Source organism: Penaeus vannamei, chromosome 4 (genome assembly GCF_042767895.1).
Source record: "Penaeus vannamei isolate JL-2024 chromosome 4, ASM4276789v1, whole genome shotgun sequence".
Lineage (NCBI taxonomy): Eukaryota > Metazoa > Arthropoda > Malacostraca > Decapoda > Penaeidae > Penaeus > Penaeus vannamei.
This window is the reverse complement of record NC_091552.1, coordinates 290,975-310,974: the sequence shown is the minus strand read 5'-3', so window position 1 is coordinate 310,974 and position 20,000 is coordinate 290,975. Positions and strand designations below refer to the sequence as shown.

Sequence of the window (20,000 nt, the reverse complement as noted above, 5' to 3'; positions counted from 1 at the left end):
TATTTTATTAGTCATATGGCACAATTAGATATTTTCAAAACATACATGTGATGCAGCATAGAGAGCACAGCCAATTATAGAGCCTTCTGTAGTCATCAAATCACGCGGATGTATGTTGACAGGACCACGACAGCCAATCACCTGTAATCAAGTGAGAAATGCAAATTACCTAGACTTCATAAGAAAATACATTAGCGTATGAAAAAAAAAAAAAGCTCTTATCCACAGCATGCATATATATATATATATATATATATATATATATATATATATATATATATATATATATATATATATATATATATATATATATATATATATTAATCTCCTGTACTGATAAAATGCAGAGGGCAAACAAAAAAGGAAATATAGACATTGACAGACAAACAAACAAATTATATATATATATATATATATATATATATATATATATATATATATATATATATATATATATATATATATGATACACATACAAATAAAATTTCAGTGCATCAGCTGAAAAAATACTCATGAATCACTTTCAATTTTCCAAATTTACTTACAATAGTCCTAGCACCACTATTCATCAGATTTAAGTCATGGCCAAGGTTAACATTTGACAACATCTCCAGTATGATGTCAAACTTCTCCCCTACTGAGAGCTTGTCAATATACTTGGGATCTCGATGGTTAACAACTTCATCAGCACCTGTTCTTAGTACTAACTCTATTCCTTCTTTTGAACCAGCTGTTCCAACTACATACAAACCTATGGGAAAAGTAGCAAAAGGTAAATATAATGTACTTAAGTTTTAAAAACAACAACAACAACAACAACAAAAATACTGGTAATACATAACCAGCTCATTGAGATTTCTTGATATCACTGAGATATTAACATTTTATGCAATAATCAAGGGTCATCTAAAATCACTAGAACACCCAATAATATTATTGACAGGAATACAAGGAGGGACACACACCTCCATATGCAGACATCTTTTTCCACATGTACAAATGAACATTCATACACACAATGTCTATCAAAGCCATCCTTAACAACATACATATTTTGATGGAAATCTGCAAAAAGGTATTTAGGAAGAACAGTAACATGTAGAATCATTATCTTATTAAGGGATTTGTTAAAGCAAGATATAATATATGTTTGAGCAATCTGTAATATGCACAACATGCTAATGAATACACTTCAAGCATGTGTTTACTGTAAAGTAATGTGACTATTGAAATAGCTAATGAAAAAGGAACTTTGTAATATCTACTGAGTAATATTTTGATAATAGGCATACCTTACTGTATATAAATATGAAATTAACAATACAAATTCTTATAAAGTATTTAAAATTAATTTCTTACTTAAAATACAGGGGTTTGAGTAATGCAAAGAAAACAAATTTGAAAACTATAAAACTTCAAACGAAAAGTACTTACTTATCAATCATAAAATATTCAGTTTATTATTTTTTTCTGGTTAAGGTAAAAACAATTTGATCGTTGCTTATGCAATCTCAAAGTGGCCTTCAAAATTGTCACAGGTTGTCATCAAATGATTTTCTAGCATTCCTAATATCATCTACATTCTAAAATAATGTCAATTATTAAAATGAACAAACTTACCAAGTTTCTTGGCTATCTGTGTGGCTGCAATTCCAACAGCACCACTTGCTCCATGAATGAGTACCCTTTCCCCTCCCTTTGCCAAGGCTCTGTTAAAATAAAAAACAATAAGAAGAATGCCTTCCAATTACAACCTGACATCTTGCATCTTCACAGCCAATTGTATTCACAAAAAACTGTTTTAAATGACATGCACAGACTTACCCCACTTGGCAATTACAGTCTGTTGAGAGCTAGAGAAATATCAAAATATATGAAAGTATTTAACAAAATCCTGAATCAGTTTTACTCTAGCAAAGTTTGTACATCATTGCTTGTGAAAATGACATTTCAAAACATAACAGACATTGAATAAACAGTATATCATACATATCTTTATTTGATCTATTAGCAAACAATAACAAAGTACTTACTTATGGATAAGTGCTCTGTAAGCAGTAAAATATGGGATACCTATGGCAGCACCCTCGTAAAAAGACAGAGACCTTGCAAGAGGAAAAACATTTGGTTCGTCAACACACGCATACTCTGCTAGTGTCCCCATCCGGTTTGTCTGACTCGAGAAAACACGGTCTCCTCTCTGAAAAATAATTTGTTAATGACTTAGGCTGAAATTATTCCAATGCATCACTATCAAACCTCTAAGGTAACATCTGTCTATATATTCTTTACACTATGCTAATTTTACAGTATATTACTTTTTATGAGGAAAAATTGTTTTATGATTATATTTAACAAACTTTAAAAAATCCTGTGTATTTTCTCAACCCAAAAACCAAAACACCAAGAAACCCCTATCAAGAGATTTTTGTACCAAAATTTACACCAACAAAGCTTGGAAACTTACTTTAAACTTAGTAACCGAAGCTCCAACACTGTGAACAACACCTGCAGCATCTTTTCCTGGGATGTATGGCAGGTCTGGGAGCACTTTATACTGCCCAGAGCGCACATACGTGTCAACAGGATTCACCCCACTGGAATATACTTTGATCAAGACCTGAAAAGGAAATTCAACAATGATCTAAATCAGGAGAACTTTGAGGAAGGATTTATTAATAAAAAAATATCTTTAGATCAAATAATTCTAATAGATGAACCAAAAACAAATTTTACAGAAATAGGCCTAAAAAACAGTACATATTCATTTACATTTATTATTTCTTTCACTTTCTCTCCTTCCTCTCTCTTTCTCTCTGTCTACACACACACACAGACAGAGACACAGACACACACACACATCAATCTATTTGAATCAATTATACCCACAGATACATATAATATTCAGAGTTCCTGACCTGTTTATCCCCTACAGTTGGAACTGGGACTCTCTCCAATTTCATTTGGTCAATGCCCCCAAATTGACGTACCAAAAATGCCCTCATCATTTTGGCTGAAGTACTCATTGGTGTTATGCTGCGGAAATAGAGAATTAATGGGTGAACTGTTTCCTTTTACTCAGTGTCACTGACTAATGATATGGCTCACTAATGTAAGTTAAATCAAAGATGTATAAGCTGTTGACATATAAAGAATAAATATATATACATGACATATGGTAGATTCTACTAATACATATATTCTCCCTGCATGTTAGAAGTACAATCTACCCTGCAGTGAGTATGTGGAGGATTCTTTGTGTCCCATTGTAGGGGTTGGGGGATGGCAGCCCCCCTTTGAGGGCGGTCATAGGGGGCACAGCTCCCTGCATTAGACATGGTGATTGATTCTGTGTATATTATTCATATGTTAGGAAATTTTACATAATAGTTCCACCTAACAGATCTTGACTATTTTGGTATCGTTGGGTTCCCCGTAATAGAACACAAAGAATCCTTCTAGTATTCCCGGCAGGAGAGAGCATCTGTCAGACTTGGCAATAGTGCTCCCACGTGGCAGTTGTATGCTCTCTCCTGGGGTGAATACATGGAGGATTCTTTGTGTTCCATTACAGGGGATGAGGGTGGCAGCTGGGGGCTGCTGCTCTCAACCCCTGCTGCGCCTCGTGCATTAGATAATATAGTCACTGATCCTATGTATATTATTCATATTTTACATGCAATTTCCCTGGCACCATTCATGCCCTCTCCTGCTATTGGGGCTAAGAGTGTGGGGGATTTCCGCAGAATATATATATTTCGAAACAAGAGAGTGAGAGGAATCCAAAGATACCAAAATTGTCAAGATCCATTAGGCAGAACTACAGCGAAAAATACCATATTTTAGCTCACAAGTTCTGTGGTACCTTTCACCCTCCCCTGCTATCTGGGCCAAGATTGTCACTAATGGAGGTGTTTCCCCAATATAATCTTGATATATTTGAAAAGTAAAGAGTGAGAGGAATCCATCTAAACCAAAATCGTTATGATCGGATATGCGAAAGTATTGTAAAATAATATCAACTTTGTAAAAATCAGACGGCCTATATTCATAAAAAAGGAAGCGTAATTGGATAAGTGAGGGTATTCTAAAAATTACTGGATTTGGAAAAATCAGATTTTGCTTTCTTTTTTGCATAAATATAAGAAAAGGAAAGAAAAGAAAAGAAAAGACCCCCCCCCCCACATTCTTAACCCGATAGCTGGGGAGGGCATGAAAGGTAACAGGGAAATTGCAGGGTAATATGTAAATAATATACACAGAACCAGTCACTATATTGTGTAATGCAGAGGGCTCTGCCCCCCAACCCCCGTCCAGGAAAACAAAGAATCCTCTGTGTATTCATGGCAGGAGAGAATGTTGGACTGATTTGGCATCACTGCTTCCGCATGGCAGTTGTCTGCTAGCACCTGTGGTGTATATGTCGAGGATTCTTTGTTTTCCCGGGAGGGTGTTGGGGGCGTGGGTTAGACAATATAGTGATTGATTCTGCGTATCATTCATATTTTACCCTGCAATTTCCCTGGTACCTCTCATGCCCTCCCCTGCTATGGGGGCCAAGAATGTTGGTGGGGGGAGGGGGGATTCGCGCAATAACACCTACATATTTATATTATAGATAGTGAGAGGAATCCAACTATACTGAAAACGTCGAGATCTGTTTGACAGACTTATTCTAAAAAATTACCGAAATCGCATTTGAAAACTCTCACCAACATCTTCCGAACAAATTTGGGCTCTTTTCGACTTTTACCCAATAAAGAACTAGGTCACTGAGATTACACCCTGACCTGGTGTGAATTAGGCGAGACTTTAACCTGAACACAAAAGACAATCTCTGAACGGTAAAAGAAAATATCGAAAATTTATTATGAAAATGATCTACTTGGCAGCAAATACAATTTAATTCGCAAAAGCTTCCAAAAGGGTTCGTGGCGGAGAGCGTCTGTTCACACCGAATATCTCCCTTTGTCAATTCTTATTCCCATTTCTACAAGACACAAAATAGAACAGACATAGATAAACCCCGTGTTGCCCATGAGAAAGTGTGACACTCACCAATAACGTCTTAATCAAGTGAAGCAGAGTCGCCTCGCAATTCCTCTCCTGACTGCCTCTTATCGCGCGAGGAACAGCTGGCTCTTTATTTCCGTGTTGTGTAATCCCCGATGGCCAGCCTGTTATCGCGCAGGGACTAGCTGGGTCTTTATTTCCGTGTTGTGTAAAAGCGAAAGGGCAAAAAATAAATAAATGGTGACTATTTACATTAATTATCGGTCTTTGATTCCTGTTCAATGGGGAATGGTTTTAATTTGTCTTTCCTTGAGGGAGTCACGTAAATGGTAGTTGGCATCTAGTTCAAACTCGAATTATCAGCGATAAAAATGAGACGGCATCTCCATTGTCATCGTGAACTCGGGAATAAAAGCTACACTCGCCATGACTTACTTTTTTTTTTCGTAATGCACACCAATACCCGCGCAATAAATACATAGTAATGATACACTTCTCAAGATACATTAACATGTGAGTGTGTGTAGAATGTGTGCACAATTATATATATATATATATATATTACTGCATATAATTTATTCTCTCTTTTTCTCATATCTGCATATGCATAAATGCATATACATAAATACATATACATATATTTATATAAACACATACACAAACAATTATATTCGTGAATTGTTGGGTAAACAAATTACAAATATTAAACGAGACACGTGTTCCCAACTTGAAATTAGGGATAGGCCTATGGTTGATTGGATTTATCATTGAATTTTCCACAAAAGGAAACGTTTTTGCAAGTAGCAATGAAAAGCTGGAATTTTGTAAGTCATCCAAGTCAAAACAATGGGGGGACTAATAAAAATTATAATTGAGTCTTGGACCTGTTGATTTTTAAAGATTTCAGGTATCAGTTGAATTACAGGAAATTTGAAATATGGACATGCCCTTGGACAATTAGCATTCTTTAATTTCCTTATTTCTTTCCCATTCCTTGCATTTCGGACAAATTTTACTTATTTGACTACATGAGCCCTTTCAGTGAAACACTTTTTGAGAGAGAGAATTTAATTCATCCCTGTCTTTCACTACCGTTTAATGCCTTATCCGGTATCAAATGTAGCCCATCTCTTTATTCATTTCAAACATTTATTCTTCTGCGCTGCAAACTGCAATGGCCGATTAAGAAACTTTACTTAATATGGATGTTGGAGCATTTGTTCCAGTATAATATAACAGCTGAGGAATTCCCCCTACCGCCTCTGAGTATTTTAATGATCTTTCATGCATATATATATATGTGTATATTATTTATCTCTCCGTTCTATAAGGAGAAAACCATTTATATATAGTGTTTCCGAGTATTTACGATCTGCCATATCAAATTTTCATGTAAAACTTTGAACCTTTTCCTAGCGGTATTAAATCTTTTGTTAAATTAATCTTTTCCTTGGCAATGATTCCCCAAGAAAGGAGTCATTAGTTCTCTCATCAATGGCTATAAATGGATCTCATGTTTAAAAGCTTCCCGCCATCCATACACTCATAACTTTTTCTTTGACTTCTTGCTCAGTGCGATGGCTGACGTTACTTAAAGGCGGGCGCCGTTATTTATATTTTTCCCTTTAATTTCTACTCCCTCAACGGAATATCACCTGGAATTACATTTGAACTATTTATTTACCTCCTTTTATCTACGACGTCAGTGTTTAAAGTCATTACTATATTTTAAAAACGCCGCCAATTAAAAATGTAGTGAGGCTCTGGGTTGACAGGTAAGGAAAAGGCATACAGCGCAATGATAGAATAATTTTGGTGAAAAAAAGGTAAAAATGAGTTAACGATTACGACAAATAGGTTTTGATGGCAAAGGTTGGATAGCACTGTAAGGAGAGTGGCGGTGAAATGGGTAAAGAGGGAAGAGCAAATGGAGGACGAAGGCTTTTCAGGACTGAAACAGAGCCAGCCTGCCATCCCTTCAGCACGGCTCTCACGTTTTAGGATAGGGACAAGAGAAAGGAGTTTAGACGAGGAGGAAAAGGAAAGGGAGAAGGTGGTGGTTAATGGTTAACGGTAAAAAGCAAAATCAATGTGCTAGGCATCTAAGGCCATCTAGCACCATAGGAAGGTACAGTAGAGGGTGGTGAAGGGTGATAGTTACTATGCGTCAACTATCTAGATAGGAGTTGATGAGGGAATGGTTAATGGTTAATGGTTAAGATAAATGTGCTAGGCATCTAAGGTCATATAGCACTATAGGAAGGTATAGTAAAGGTGGATGTCAGGTGATAGTTGCTGTGTCAACTATCTAGAGTAATACTGAAAGGTTAAGGATGGGTACAGGAGTTGATGAGGGAATGGGTTATGGTGGTTTAGGTAAGGAAATTAGATCAATTGAAGTATATGTATGTGTCTGAGGAAGGAGAAGGGAAAATAAAAGACCAGTTTCGTGGAGGCGGGACTGAGGGCCAAGGCAAGGGTGATCAAGGTCTATGCAAGTACTTGTATAGACCTTGAGGGTGATCCCCTACGTTTGGCCTCCGTCTCCGTCTCCTAGGACCCCCCCCCCCTCCCACACATACAACAAGCAAGGGATATGAGGGGGTTGGGGGGGGGGTAGTTGAACCACATATACCTTATAATTTCAAATTTAGCAATACTATCATATTGACTCCATCTGCCCATCACTAGTGATATTTAAATCCTCTAAGTTTTTACTTCTCAATTAATAAGCTTGATGTACTTCTTTGTATGTCTGTTGCTCTTTATTGCTGCAATGTTGGCTTTCGTTGAAGAAATTCTAGTTACGACTGTGGTCTGTTAGCATGGGTTCTGTTTTAGGCGCATTAAAACACTTGATGCAGAAGTGTAGAAATACGTTGCACTTTTTTGTATACCTCCAACTCCTCTCTTTATCGACATTTTTTCCTGGGGGTTGGGGGTGGGGTAGGTTACTTATCAACCACTTCAGTCTTAACTACTTCATCACTCACCCGATTCTTTCTTTTTGTCATGCTCCAATGATATCCAATTTTCTTTATTCTACTGGTTTCTCTTGCTTCTATTTTTAGGGGGGGCGGGCACAAAAGGTTTTACATATCTCCATTACAGAACAAGCATATCACCAGATATTTGCTGAATTTTAACGTCAGTTTGTGCTCTTCTACTTTTTATCATTTATCCTTTTCCATTTTTTTTCTGTAGTTGAAGTTCAGTGTTATCTTTACCATCTCCATTGAAAGACGAGGTCAAGAATATTTCTCTTGAATATTTCTCCCTTGTGGAAAAAAGGTATAATTGAAAATGGTCATCTTCACAGCTCGCCAGAAAATATATGATATAAATGAAAGACATCAATTACCTTCTTTTTCAACCATATCTCTTTTGCTGATACGTTTTTTTCAAGATTAATTCACATTTGCACTGCGATTGTTGTTGCAAACCTTTATTCCTTGATTTGATACCTCTTAACTTTATCAGCGATGCATCTTACACCCTCTCATCCTGATGCTGGAAATTTTTAATGTAAAGGAGAGATACTCCTTAAATACTCCGCGTTTTCTTCAAGTAATGCAATTTACGGACAGACTAACGTATTTGCTTACAAATCGTACTTTTCCCATATACTGTTGTGGTTGGGTTGACTTAAGATACTGTATATATTATAACCAATTTACAATCAATATGTATACTCCGTTTATGAAAACGATAATCTTACGTATTACATTTACATAAAACATGAAATATATATAATCTAACTCCTTTTTTGAACGCCAATAAAAGTGCAAAACGATAATAACCTTCCAAAAAAATGTGTACATTTAATTATCCAATTCTTTCTGCGAAATTAGATGTAAGCAAGAGCAAGAAAGAAAATGTTCATATTTAGCCATATTACATTTATTTTGTACATGCTTAGCCAAGTACATTTCCAGTGGCAAAACTAATGCTATATACTTAAAAAAAAAAAAAAATCTAGACTTTAATAACAATCTTGCTGATTTTTATTTATTTCCAAGGATTGTCAACTAACATTTACTACCGTAGCACATGTACTGTTTCCGGTTTACATATTTCCATACGAGTACTAAATACATAGTGATTTCTTACCATGCTTGAGTTAGAGATGTCCATTTTGAGTGACCAAATCTGCTAAATACAAACCCTATACTTTCATCAAAATTTGGGCCAAAAGGAAAAATTTAGAGAAACATGCTTAGCTATAACACTTTATTTATACATATAATCCGAAAATAAAGTACACTTTTAAATTACGACAATTTAACAGTTTGAAAAGGTCATAAGCTTTGTTAGTAAAATATTTTCCCGTCTGGCAAAGTACACATCACCATTTAATTACACGGCATCGCAAACATGACCAGAAAAAGGCCTCTTTTAGTTGATGCTGGTGATATTTCATCTCTGATTAGGGATGATGCCTCTTCTATTAGATATAATATATATAACGTGCCTACAATTATTCTGATCTTGACACACATTGCCTGATAATGTTGCTATGTCAACACCTATCCAGAGATACACGAGTAGTTCAATGGTCAATGTTTTAAACAGATAAATGAGAGAGACATCAGTCAGGTGTTCGAGACTCGAGGGAAAACTGATGTAAATATAATTATACCGAGGAGGGAAATACACAGGTTTCCCACTCCCTCATTCTGAACTGCTTAAGGTTCAGTACGGTTTTTCATGTAATGCATAAATGCCATTGATGTGTACACTGTATATCAGTGCAATAGAGCAAATAATGAGTAAATAAGGTAAGCTTGATTAAACAAGTTTGATACATTTGATACATTCTCAATAAGTAGCCTTGTTCATATTCGACGATTTCTATATCTTCACATGATATAATATATAGACAATATATTGCGATGGCAGTCACATGGTATAATATACAGACATACAAAATGTACTACCATTGCAGAAACAGCGGTTCTCTGAAGCCCCAGTCATGGTGTGTATCTCGTAGAAGTAGGACGTGTTTGTGGTGCCGCCTCAGTCGTGAGGGATTTGGCGAATCCTGCCCCCCCCCCCCAAACACACACCCACACACTAAGTCCTCGGAGGTGCCTCAGGACCTCCTGGAACTTGTAACGCATACAACTATCGCGATTTTAAACGACCAAGGACACCAACACAATTTCTGTAATCCTGAAAGGCGCATTTCTGGCGAGCAAAGACTATCATTAAGCCTCTGCTTCGTGCTCAGTCGTTGTGTATCTCGTAGAAATAGTACGTGATTGTAGTGCTGCTCTCAGCTTGAAAGATTTCCCGAAACCTGTGTTTACTCCCCTCCCCCCATCCAGGAATTCACAAAAAACAACTGTCGTGATCCTGTGACTAAAGACCTTGGCATAATTAGTGTCCTTTTGCAAGGAGGATTTTCTGGCGACCGCTCACTGCATTGACCTCCGCCTCGTGGGCGGGGCTCAGGTCAACTCCCCAGGTGTCAGCATGGCCATACCGGGGTCAAGCAATTATGACATGGAAACTGAAAGTGAATGTGCACGAGTGAAAGGGAATATGGGAAGTGGTTCCCATAAGAGGGAAAGGAACGAAGAAAGCGCAAGTGAGATGAGTGACACCGAGAATAGGTGCGAGCAGGAAGAGAAGAGGAAGAAATATGAAAGCAAGGAAGGGAGTCAGAATGAAGGTGTGAACGGCAGGAAGAGGCTGCTATTCCCGCAGAACTGTGCCATGAATTTCATGGAAAAATTAAGATGGGCCGGGACCACCGTGGTTTTGAGCCGCTGCTAAAGGAAGGCAGAGGAAGGCCGTACCTCACGGTGCGCGCAGGTCCGGCAGAACAAACCCTGACGACTCAGGGGTACAAGGGGTCGGTGCTGACCGTCCCAAAGGGCGGGGAAAAACTCACGAAAGTGATAATTTTCCAATACCCTACTGTACTGGACCCTGAGTATCTCCTGGACGACGAAAGGTTCGTGTGGGTGAAGAGGAAAGAGTCCAGGGGTGAGGAGCGGAGTCAGCTCGTAGCCCTCGTGAAAGGGGAAGTGCCAGAGAGGGTCTTCATCTCTGGAGCGGGGTACAGGAGGGTGGCACCGTATGTGGAGCCACCAGTCATGTGCCTCAAATGTTGCAGATGGGGCCACAAATCGTGGAAATGCCAGCAGGACGCCCGATGCAGGTTCTGCGGCAAGAAACACGATTCCAGGATCTGTCGAGCCAAAATAGAAAAGGGAGACAGAATTAAGCCTTGCTGCTGCAATTGCGGAGGCCCGCACAATGCCGGATCTCTGGCATGCAGAGCGAGGCCTCAATGGAACCGAGGAGTCGCAGAAGAGGCACCGAGGGAGGCAGGGCCAGTCACCACGCAGGCAGAGGTGCCGAGGGAGGCAGCAGCTCCTGCCCCGAACGCCTGGCTGCAGGGCCCACCGGCCGTGGTGCCTAAGGAAGACAAGCAACCGCAGGAGCAACAACAGGTGCAGGAAGCGCCGCGCAATAATGATGGGGAGGCAATATCCGCAATATCAAGAGGATGGACGCATTAGAAAAACGGCTTGCAGAATAGGAACAGAAAAAGGACGAGGAGACTAAGAAAAATTCTTCAAGTGAAAACGTTAGTGGATCTGTAAAGGAAAAAAAATACAGAAAGATTACCATTTAAGGGGAAAGAAAGAACAATAAAAACAAGCGTAGTGGAAGGAACATCCTCTGAGGTCTTCCGGTCAGTCCTCCTAAGGTGTAAGGATCCGGAGAAGGAAAACCTCCTGAAAAAATGGGAAACAATGCAAGAGAGATGGGGAAATATTCAAGACGTGTTAGAACGTGTTAGGCAATTAACATCTGATGCGATGAGTTTGCCTACCAGAGTTACAGACGTTCACCGCTCTGTATTGAAAAACAATATTGACGCAGTTTGTCTCCAGGAAACCAGGGACACGAAAGTTGATACTCAACCTTAATGGTAACAGAGCGGACCACCTTCGTGCCGGCGACCGAACACGGGGGTTGTCAACTTGTGTCAAAAGTTCAATGCCCTCTCAACTACGAGACGCCGTCGGAACGGGATAGAAAGTGCATTGGTGAAGCTTCATTTACAACAATATGAAAGGTACATTGTCAACTTGTACGTCTCTGGGAGATCCTTTAATCTCAGATATTTACCAGATTGCATGGACTTGAATGCTAGACACCCGCTAATAGAGGAAAGGGGCAATGCCATTGATAACGGCAAGAGGTTTTGCCATTTTTTTTTTTAAAGGATAGACCCGATGCATGCTTACTAGGTTGAAAAAAGGCAACACACAAGGGTAGACGGCCTTGAATCGACTGTGTCTTGGCAGACAGGAGAATAAAGTGGCAAGAGAACTATTCAGCGATCATTTCGCGTTATATGTTAAGTAAGGAATACCCAGGCAAAATTTCAGAGAAAACTTTCACTTAATGTAAACGACAGAACATTTTATTTTTACAACAGTTTGTATAAACACTATATACCCACAGGAAAGAAGGCGGAGAGCATACTTGTAAGATCAAACCCAGTGACATCCTCTGACTTCCTCGCATTGCCTCCATGAACGTTTCTCAGGCGATTAGCAAATACTTTAGAAAAACAGTGAAAACCGCCAGCACATCCGGTGAAAAGATACACGATATGATACGAAACAAGCAACCCCAACAGTGAAGTATATCGCATACCCTGCAGCAATTGCGATAAGGCCTACTTATGGTGAAACGGGACATGGCTTCAACACCAGGATCAACGAACATCGAGCCGACGTCCGTCACCACAGGACTTTCAGTGCCATGCTGGTTCATGTAGATGAAGCTGGACATCTACCGAACTGGAAGGAAGCCGAAATAATCCATGAAGGATTGAGCAAACAGAAAAGGAAGGTCATGGAAGCTGCATACATCGCGACAAAAAATATGAACACCGCATCGGGTAGGTTTAAAGTATCCAAGATCGCGGCTGCAATTATGCGCGTAACGAGAGCGAAATCACATTCCTCAGGTGATTTATCAGCTCCCATGTAGTATCTGTATGCTATGTATTTTCTCTTATGTATGTATTTCTGACTAAGACAAATCGAAATAGGTCAAATACATCTCTTGTATCTATTCTCACCCATATCTTTTCTACGTTTAGATAGGTTAAAAGGTGGATTTGTTGAGCGCGATAGAAAGATGTTTACCCACAACACCCAAGACACACAGGAAAAGGGTCGCGGGGCAAGGAAAAACAGGTACTGCAGTGATAAGACTTGAGGAATGGCCATACATGTCCATTCCTTGTGCCATCTTTAACATGTTAAGGATGGCACACAGGGAGTGGGTACAAAAAGAGAAAAAGGAACAGGATAAAATAACTTCTTGGTATATCAAGGAAGTATGGAGGAAAACGGAAAGAAGCAAGGGAGAAACACAGGAAAGAATTTGTACAAAGTTTCGAGGCATCTCCTCTGGTTTCACTGCCACAGAACACTCGTGATGCCTTGGACGCATAGGGAATTGAAAGAAAGGAACACATACAGTCATCCTTAAATATTACTGCAGTATCTTGTCAGAGTATAACTACACATGAACTCTTAAATGCAGTCAAAAAGGGAAAATACACATCACCAGGAGATGGCGTGACATATGACATTCAAAATGCATTCGTAAGCCTTAATACCTATTCCTAAATCGTCTGGTGGATACAGGCTTGTATCTGACATCCTACAAGATGGAGCAGATCTTATTAAACAAACTAATGTATGCGATTGGAGAAACTTTCTTGTAACCTGTACGGGTTTATGAAAGGGAAGGGAACATCTGATGGCCTAATTCAGTGTTTATCCAACGATGCAGAAAAGTGTAGAGTATTTGTTGATTTACAGGGAACCTTCGATAAAGCCAACGGAGAAGTGATTATGTATGAGTTGGTAAGGTTGGGTGTCACGGGTAAGTTGCTGAAGTGGATCGGTGACTGTCTGGGAGAAGAACTTGTGTGTGGTTTCAAGGCTGTTTGTCAGAGGAAAGGAATCTTGAGCTGGGAGCACCACAGGGGGGCGTTTTAAGCCCAACTCTTTAATGTACTGATGAACAGAATAGCCTCAGATACCATCGGGCGTCCAGCCAATTATATACGCAGATGATATATTGATAGAAGAGGCTACACAGCGTCGTTTACAGACGGCGCTGAACAACTTTAGCAAACTCGCTCAAACATTAAGGCTGGTTATGAATGAAGAAGCGAAAGTTTCAGAGCAAACAAAGGAGTAACGTGAGATTCGAATTAAATGACAAACAGGTGGAGAAAGTATTGACATAAATATCTGGGAGTATACATTGGCTTGACTGCCTCAAGTAAAGATGCTGAGGTGAATCATATATTGAGATCGGAAACTTGAAACCATACAGAATGAAACAGAATAATCCTCGGATCTCAAAGGAATACCAGGACAGATATAGTGAGAGCAGAGACGGGATTGCAAAGCACTGGGCAGAGAGAGATATCAATGCAATAGCGGCCATCAGGTTGATGAGAGGGGCCAGTGGAAAGAAATTAGTGAGATGGCCAGCGGTTTTTACACGAGATCATTTTATAGACAAGGCAAGCGATGATGTATGGTGAAACTGAGAAATAGCATTCAATGTTATGAATAGAAGGATTATCATTCTCATCAGACACCACCTAAGGTTCCGCCATGGGAGGATCAGGATATTAACATAGATGTAGACCGTCTCTCTATGAACAAATCCATGTATGATCCAGGTCAACTTAAAACAACGTACATCCATAAAATAAATAGTCTAACACGACTTGACATTGCTCATGTTTACTGTGGTGGGCCAGTCCTGGAGAATGGCAGAGCTGGGTGTGGAGTCGTCAGACACTTCACTGGGAGTGGAGTGGTCGCCACAAGCACTGGGATCACATATCTTCAACGCAAGCTGAACTATGGGCAATACTGACGGCAGACTGAAATCATTAATAAGGATTCTTACTTTGTGGACTGCAGGGGAGCACTGGACTCGCATAAAAGCAAGAACCCTGTATTTGGCCACATACTTGGCGAGTGTCATTTGATAGCTCATAGGTTGCGAGGTCAGGGGAGTGTGATTACGTTTGTTTGACCAGGAAGCACGAGGTAGACATTCAGTGCATGCGGACTCTTAAACGGGCAAGGAGCAATATCAAGAGAATACAGACTATGCCGAGGCCAGGAAGGGCGAAGCGAGTAAGAGGCGAGGCACTGTCTGCATCTAGCGACGAACAGACACTGCTTGTGGGAAGGACAAGAGCAAATGGAAAGACAGTGTGTACATGCTTGGGTACAAATACAGCTGGGAGTTAGGCGTTCCAACAAGCGAGCAAGAAAAAGAATGCAGGGTGTGTAGTTTACCTAGATCACATACATTGATACACTATATATTTCAGTGTCCTATGCTTCAGACTCTAGAAATGCAGAGATAACAGGTTTAACTGAACAGGCTGTATGGGTGATTGGGAATGGTCAGGTATTCGAGGTTTTGAAGAGGTACAGGCAATTTGTACCAATATCATAAACATACCTGGCAAATATGCATAGGCATATAGGCTGTTACTCCTGCTGAGACTATAATGTCCGCTACTTTGCTGTTGATGACTGGCGTATGTTAGGCATCAATCTCTTGAAACAATCATTCCACTCAACAATGGATTCTCTCTTCTCCGGGATTATAATTATGTATTTCGTGCACATATTTTTTGTGAGCTGTATATGATTATGTAAGCCCATGAGATGACTTATCTGGATGAGGGTGGGAGTGTTATATCACCCTACCGATATGTAAGCCAGTGACTGAATTTTTGTATTTTCATAATTTAAGTACTGTATTTATTTTAAATGTTATTATACCTAACTTTTGTTTGAGATTTGTGAGGCCACACAGAGGATAAAGGATAAAGCTAATTTTTCTTTTGTCTCAATAAACGTGTTAAGTCAATGTCAAAAAAGTACAGTCAGCTATTAACTGCAATTACCATTCCTTATTAGGTGATATCCCTCATTTCCTGCTATTTGGCACTGACAAAAGACTCCCTTATGAACTCTTAGATGGGAAACCTGCCCCTATGACAACTATGCCAAGTCACTCGTTAGCAGACAACAAAATGCTTTTAAATTATCTAAGGAAAACCTAACCTTATGCAGGGACAAGATAATTGCTAACCAACATAAGATAGCAAGGATTAAGAAAATTGAGGTTGGTGCATTAGTATTTAAGATCATAAAGCCTATAAACTCTCCTATGCCAAAGCTAGCCCCTCTCTCTGATGGGCCCAACAAGGTACTACAGTGTCACAATAACTAGGCACTCTGTAAGACCCAGCACCTGAACTCTACTGAAACCGCACCTGACTGACCATTCCAGGGGTCACCCAGCTACCACTACCACATGTGTTTTAGTGCAAGAAAATCTTTAACCGTTTTGTTTTCTTGTTTACAAAGTCGGTGACCCCAAATTAAATCCTCATAAAAATACATTAACAGACGACTGAAAAAAAGCATTTGACAGAATCCCATTAGATACAGAATTTAAAGGCAGTTACGCCAAACCAAGCACACTTTCAAAATCTAGTATATAGATATTGACCTTCGAGGCACACGCCGACGCCATTTGCAAAAAAGTAAGGCACATTCATATAACAATCTCAAAGTCCCAACTGAAATAAGAACTCCAGTTATACAGACCCTTGCCCTCAGAATGATTAATCAGTGTTCAGACAAAAATCTGCAAAAGTAGTAGTGGGTAATATAAATATACAGCCACATTACCCTCTTGCACAAGTTCAAAAAATACACTCAAATTCATAGGGGAAAATTACCCTCACTGGCTAATACCTCGCAAACAGCAGATAATAAAATAGGTGCCCTTATGAGTAAGTGGCAACCTCTGCACACCAAAATATAAGGGAAACAGGGTCAAGACCAATACATATCCGCAGACCCAAGACCAGCAATCACCTTCCTCAAAATACTATGAACATTTCCAACCTGAAGACAAAATAAAGGGGCATGTCCTACATCGCCAGTGACTACAGGCATTTAAATACAATGCACTCACGATTTCTAATGGATACAGCAGAGGTCGGCAACCTTTGGCACGAGTGCTAGACTTGGCACGCAGAACGCTTGTCTATGACACTTGGCACGCCATGTGATGCAGGGGAGCAAAGAAAAAGTTTAACAGCAAGTTAATATGGCGAGTATAAATCTAAACTTATAAAACATCTATTTTTTCTTACAAAGAATGCTAAATGCTACAAGAATATCATATTTATGTTATGCATGTGTATAAGAAGGCATTAATTATCAGCTGGCACAATATGTTAAAAAGGTTGTCGACCCTTATATTATAGCAATATAACTCATTTCCCATATTGTTGTACTATGTAACCGTCAGTGTAAAAATGGCCAGTGCAATTAATGGAATAAATCGTTTTGTTCATCTTGATTTTGAGGGCTTGAATGGGTTCCCATCACAGTCAAACCTACTTGAACAAGGCAACCGACACTGCCTGAACCACGTGCCTCTGGAGATTTATTTGGACATCAGAGTAACGAATGAACATGTACACCGGATTACAAAGAAAAAATGGAAGGGGAACCGAGGTAAATGTTGACCGAACACAAGAAGCAGCGTCACTCAGGATCATATTCAAACGGAGTCCAACGAAGAGGCGTGGATGTGCAAGCCTGACAGAGTTAACAGTTCCAGTTATTACTAGGAATATTGTGCCTCAAACAATATCGAGGGAAATTAATGTACAATTTGTAAACCTCCATGTTTACACATCTGGCCGCTTATAGTACATGCTTATATTGAAGATTTTTTGTATAAGGAATAAATACGAAACCCTATGGAGTATTGCTGCATCCTTTATTGAGGATGGTTCACTATAGTTTTGCTAATTACAAGAAATGTGGCAACTGTAGATAGAAAATACGGATTAAAGTCCATTCTTAATACTGGAGGAAAATGTATGAATCATATGATGACTGACTAGATTTATCCTGTTATCTTAATGGGTTTGTTTATCCGTTTGTCATGGTATGTCTTGTAATTACTCTAAATTAATAAACACACTTCATTTTTCAAAGACCGAGTCAACAAGGATGTGCAATATCTTTTGTGGGAAGAGAATTTTCAAGACCGGATCTTCCACGACAGAAAACGACTCTTGCCTTGCGACTGGGTGGGAGAAGCTACGTTCACCGCTTCCTGCCTTTCCTGGGGGAGGACCTGGGGGAGGACCGGCCAGGCTGAGGGTTGGGGCTGTGGGGCTGCAGGCGGTCTTTCTTATTCTTGTCCTAGCGAGGGGAGAAAGGGGAGGCCTTGAACTACCTGCTGCATTACTTGTGGCGACATATCTCTCTATGACGAATTTCATCCGTGCTTAATGTGCCAGCTTTACCTTAAATACTAGCGCACAAACACACACCCATCTTACTTTATGAATAAGAACCCTTGGTCAGAGAAATTAACAATAATAATTATCTGATTTTTCTTGATTAATGATTGCTTGTCAACCGCATTCGCTGCACTGTGGCCAAAGAAGTAAAAACTTGAACAACTGTTTAGGGAAAAAACCGCGTCACCAGTTATTACAACCCCGTCTGGTAATTCTAAACAGTACGGATGCACTCGCCAGAGATGAAGTCCCCAACTCCACGTCAAAAAAAATATTAATCAAAGTTGCCATGACGAATATGTCGGTTCCCATGGCAATCACATATAAAGGAACTGATGCGCAGGATCCCCACAATCTGAACTACAGAAATGCTGGATAGTACAGTCGTAGAAACGACACGCATTTTTCATTTCCCTGTCCGCAAAAAAAAAAAAAAAAATATATATATATATATGACCTAGTTCTAATAAACCTGAATCATGACGGAATAAGCTAGCAATAATTACCTCATCACCCCCGCCATCGCCTCCACCACCTCCGTCTCCATCTCCATCTCCTCCTCCGCCGCCGCCGCCTCCTCCACCTCCGTCAGACAGAGGCACGGCTTCGGACGGCCCTACGGCTTGGGTGATAAGATTCCACGGCTTGTAGGTCACGCACAGCATCACGGCGATTACGGCGATGACGACCACGACCGTGACTCCCGCGACAACCGACAAGGAGTCCGTCATCTGAAAAATTAGGATATTGGGCAATTCTTTAAGATCAACCCCGTGTGAAGGTTATTCTGACAGATATAGGTATATGACCGGTGTATGGCGATTTTCATCTTTTCAACAACTATAGCCAACAATTTTGGTTTAGTAGCCCCGATAACACTAAGATGGGGATAAATCTAAAAACATTGTCATAGAGGGCGGGAGAAGCTACATTCACCGGGACATGAGATAATGGTACAGGTCCAGTTCCATACAGCCATCGTTTAGACGAAAAGTAATATATGCTAACGAGGGAGCAACGTGAATCTAACTTATCTACTATGATCTTCAACTGCAACTCACTAACGAAGTTACTATGCGCGCGCTTTCTGGTAACCTAAACTATGAAACCTGCATTGCATTCGCAGACTCCAAAATCACCCGCAGTGTGAAATGTAGGCCTGTGCTTACCGTCGATGCTCAGTTCAGCTCGGCGAGATGTGTCACTGCGGCTATAGAGGAATGGCGTGGCTACGAGACTCAACCTTTTGGGACAACATGGTCACTGGCCAGAAAGCATAAACAATCTGCTCGTCTTCGAAGGAGGATTGGCTATCTTTACGATGTAAACGTGAAAGGAACTGCTTGTTATCAACAGTAGTTTCCCATTAAAGGCCGTTAATGCTTTTGATATCTGAAGGTGACTACGGACTTACCAATTGACCGCAAAACGCAACTATGAGTCGAACGAATACGTACAAAATCCAGATTATTCACGGTGAAACGGCAATTTCTTATGTCGGATATGCCTTACAAGTCAATCGTGGTGCCCTTGTAATAATGAATCCCCTACCATTTCCGACTTGTAT

General features: G+C 39.9%; 1 protein-coding gene and 1 long non-coding RNA gene across 2 annotated transcripts in view; both read right to left on the bottom strand.

The window, feature by feature from the left end:
* LOC113807601 (quinone oxidoreductase) overlaps window positions 1-5,199 on the bottom strand; it is a 10,350-nt gene extending 5,151 nt beyond the window's left edge. Inside the window, exons 1-7 of the mRNA XM_070119200.1 lie at window positions 5,059-5,199; window positions 2,919-3,036; window positions 2,468-2,620; window positions 2,034-2,200; window positions 1,621-1,709; window positions 546-751; window positions 46-141 (exon numbers count right to left, since the gene is read on the bottom strand). Of these exons, the coding sequence (XP_069975301.1) occupies window positions 46-141; window positions 546-751; window positions 1,621-1,709; window positions 2,034-2,200; window positions 2,468-2,620; window positions 2,919-3,026 (819 nt within the window). The 5' untranslated portion in view covers window positions 3,027-3,036; window positions 5,059-5,199. The remainder of the gene's footprint in view (window positions 1-45; window positions 142-545; window positions 752-1,620; window positions 1,710-2,033; window positions 2,201-2,467; window positions 2,621-2,918; window positions 3,037-5,058) is intronic.
* Window positions 5,200-17,887: 12,688 nt separating this feature from the next.
* Window positions 17,888-19,757, bottom strand: LOC113807600 (uncharacterized). Its single transcript, XR_011398400.1, has 3 exons — window positions 19,603-19,757; window positions 18,940-19,164; window positions 17,888-18,332 (listed from the first exon to the last, which is right to left on the bottom strand). It is a non-coding gene; the product is annotated as an uncharacterized lncRNA (long non-coding RNA).
* Between the last annotated feature and the right edge of the window lie 243 nt (window positions 19,758-20,000).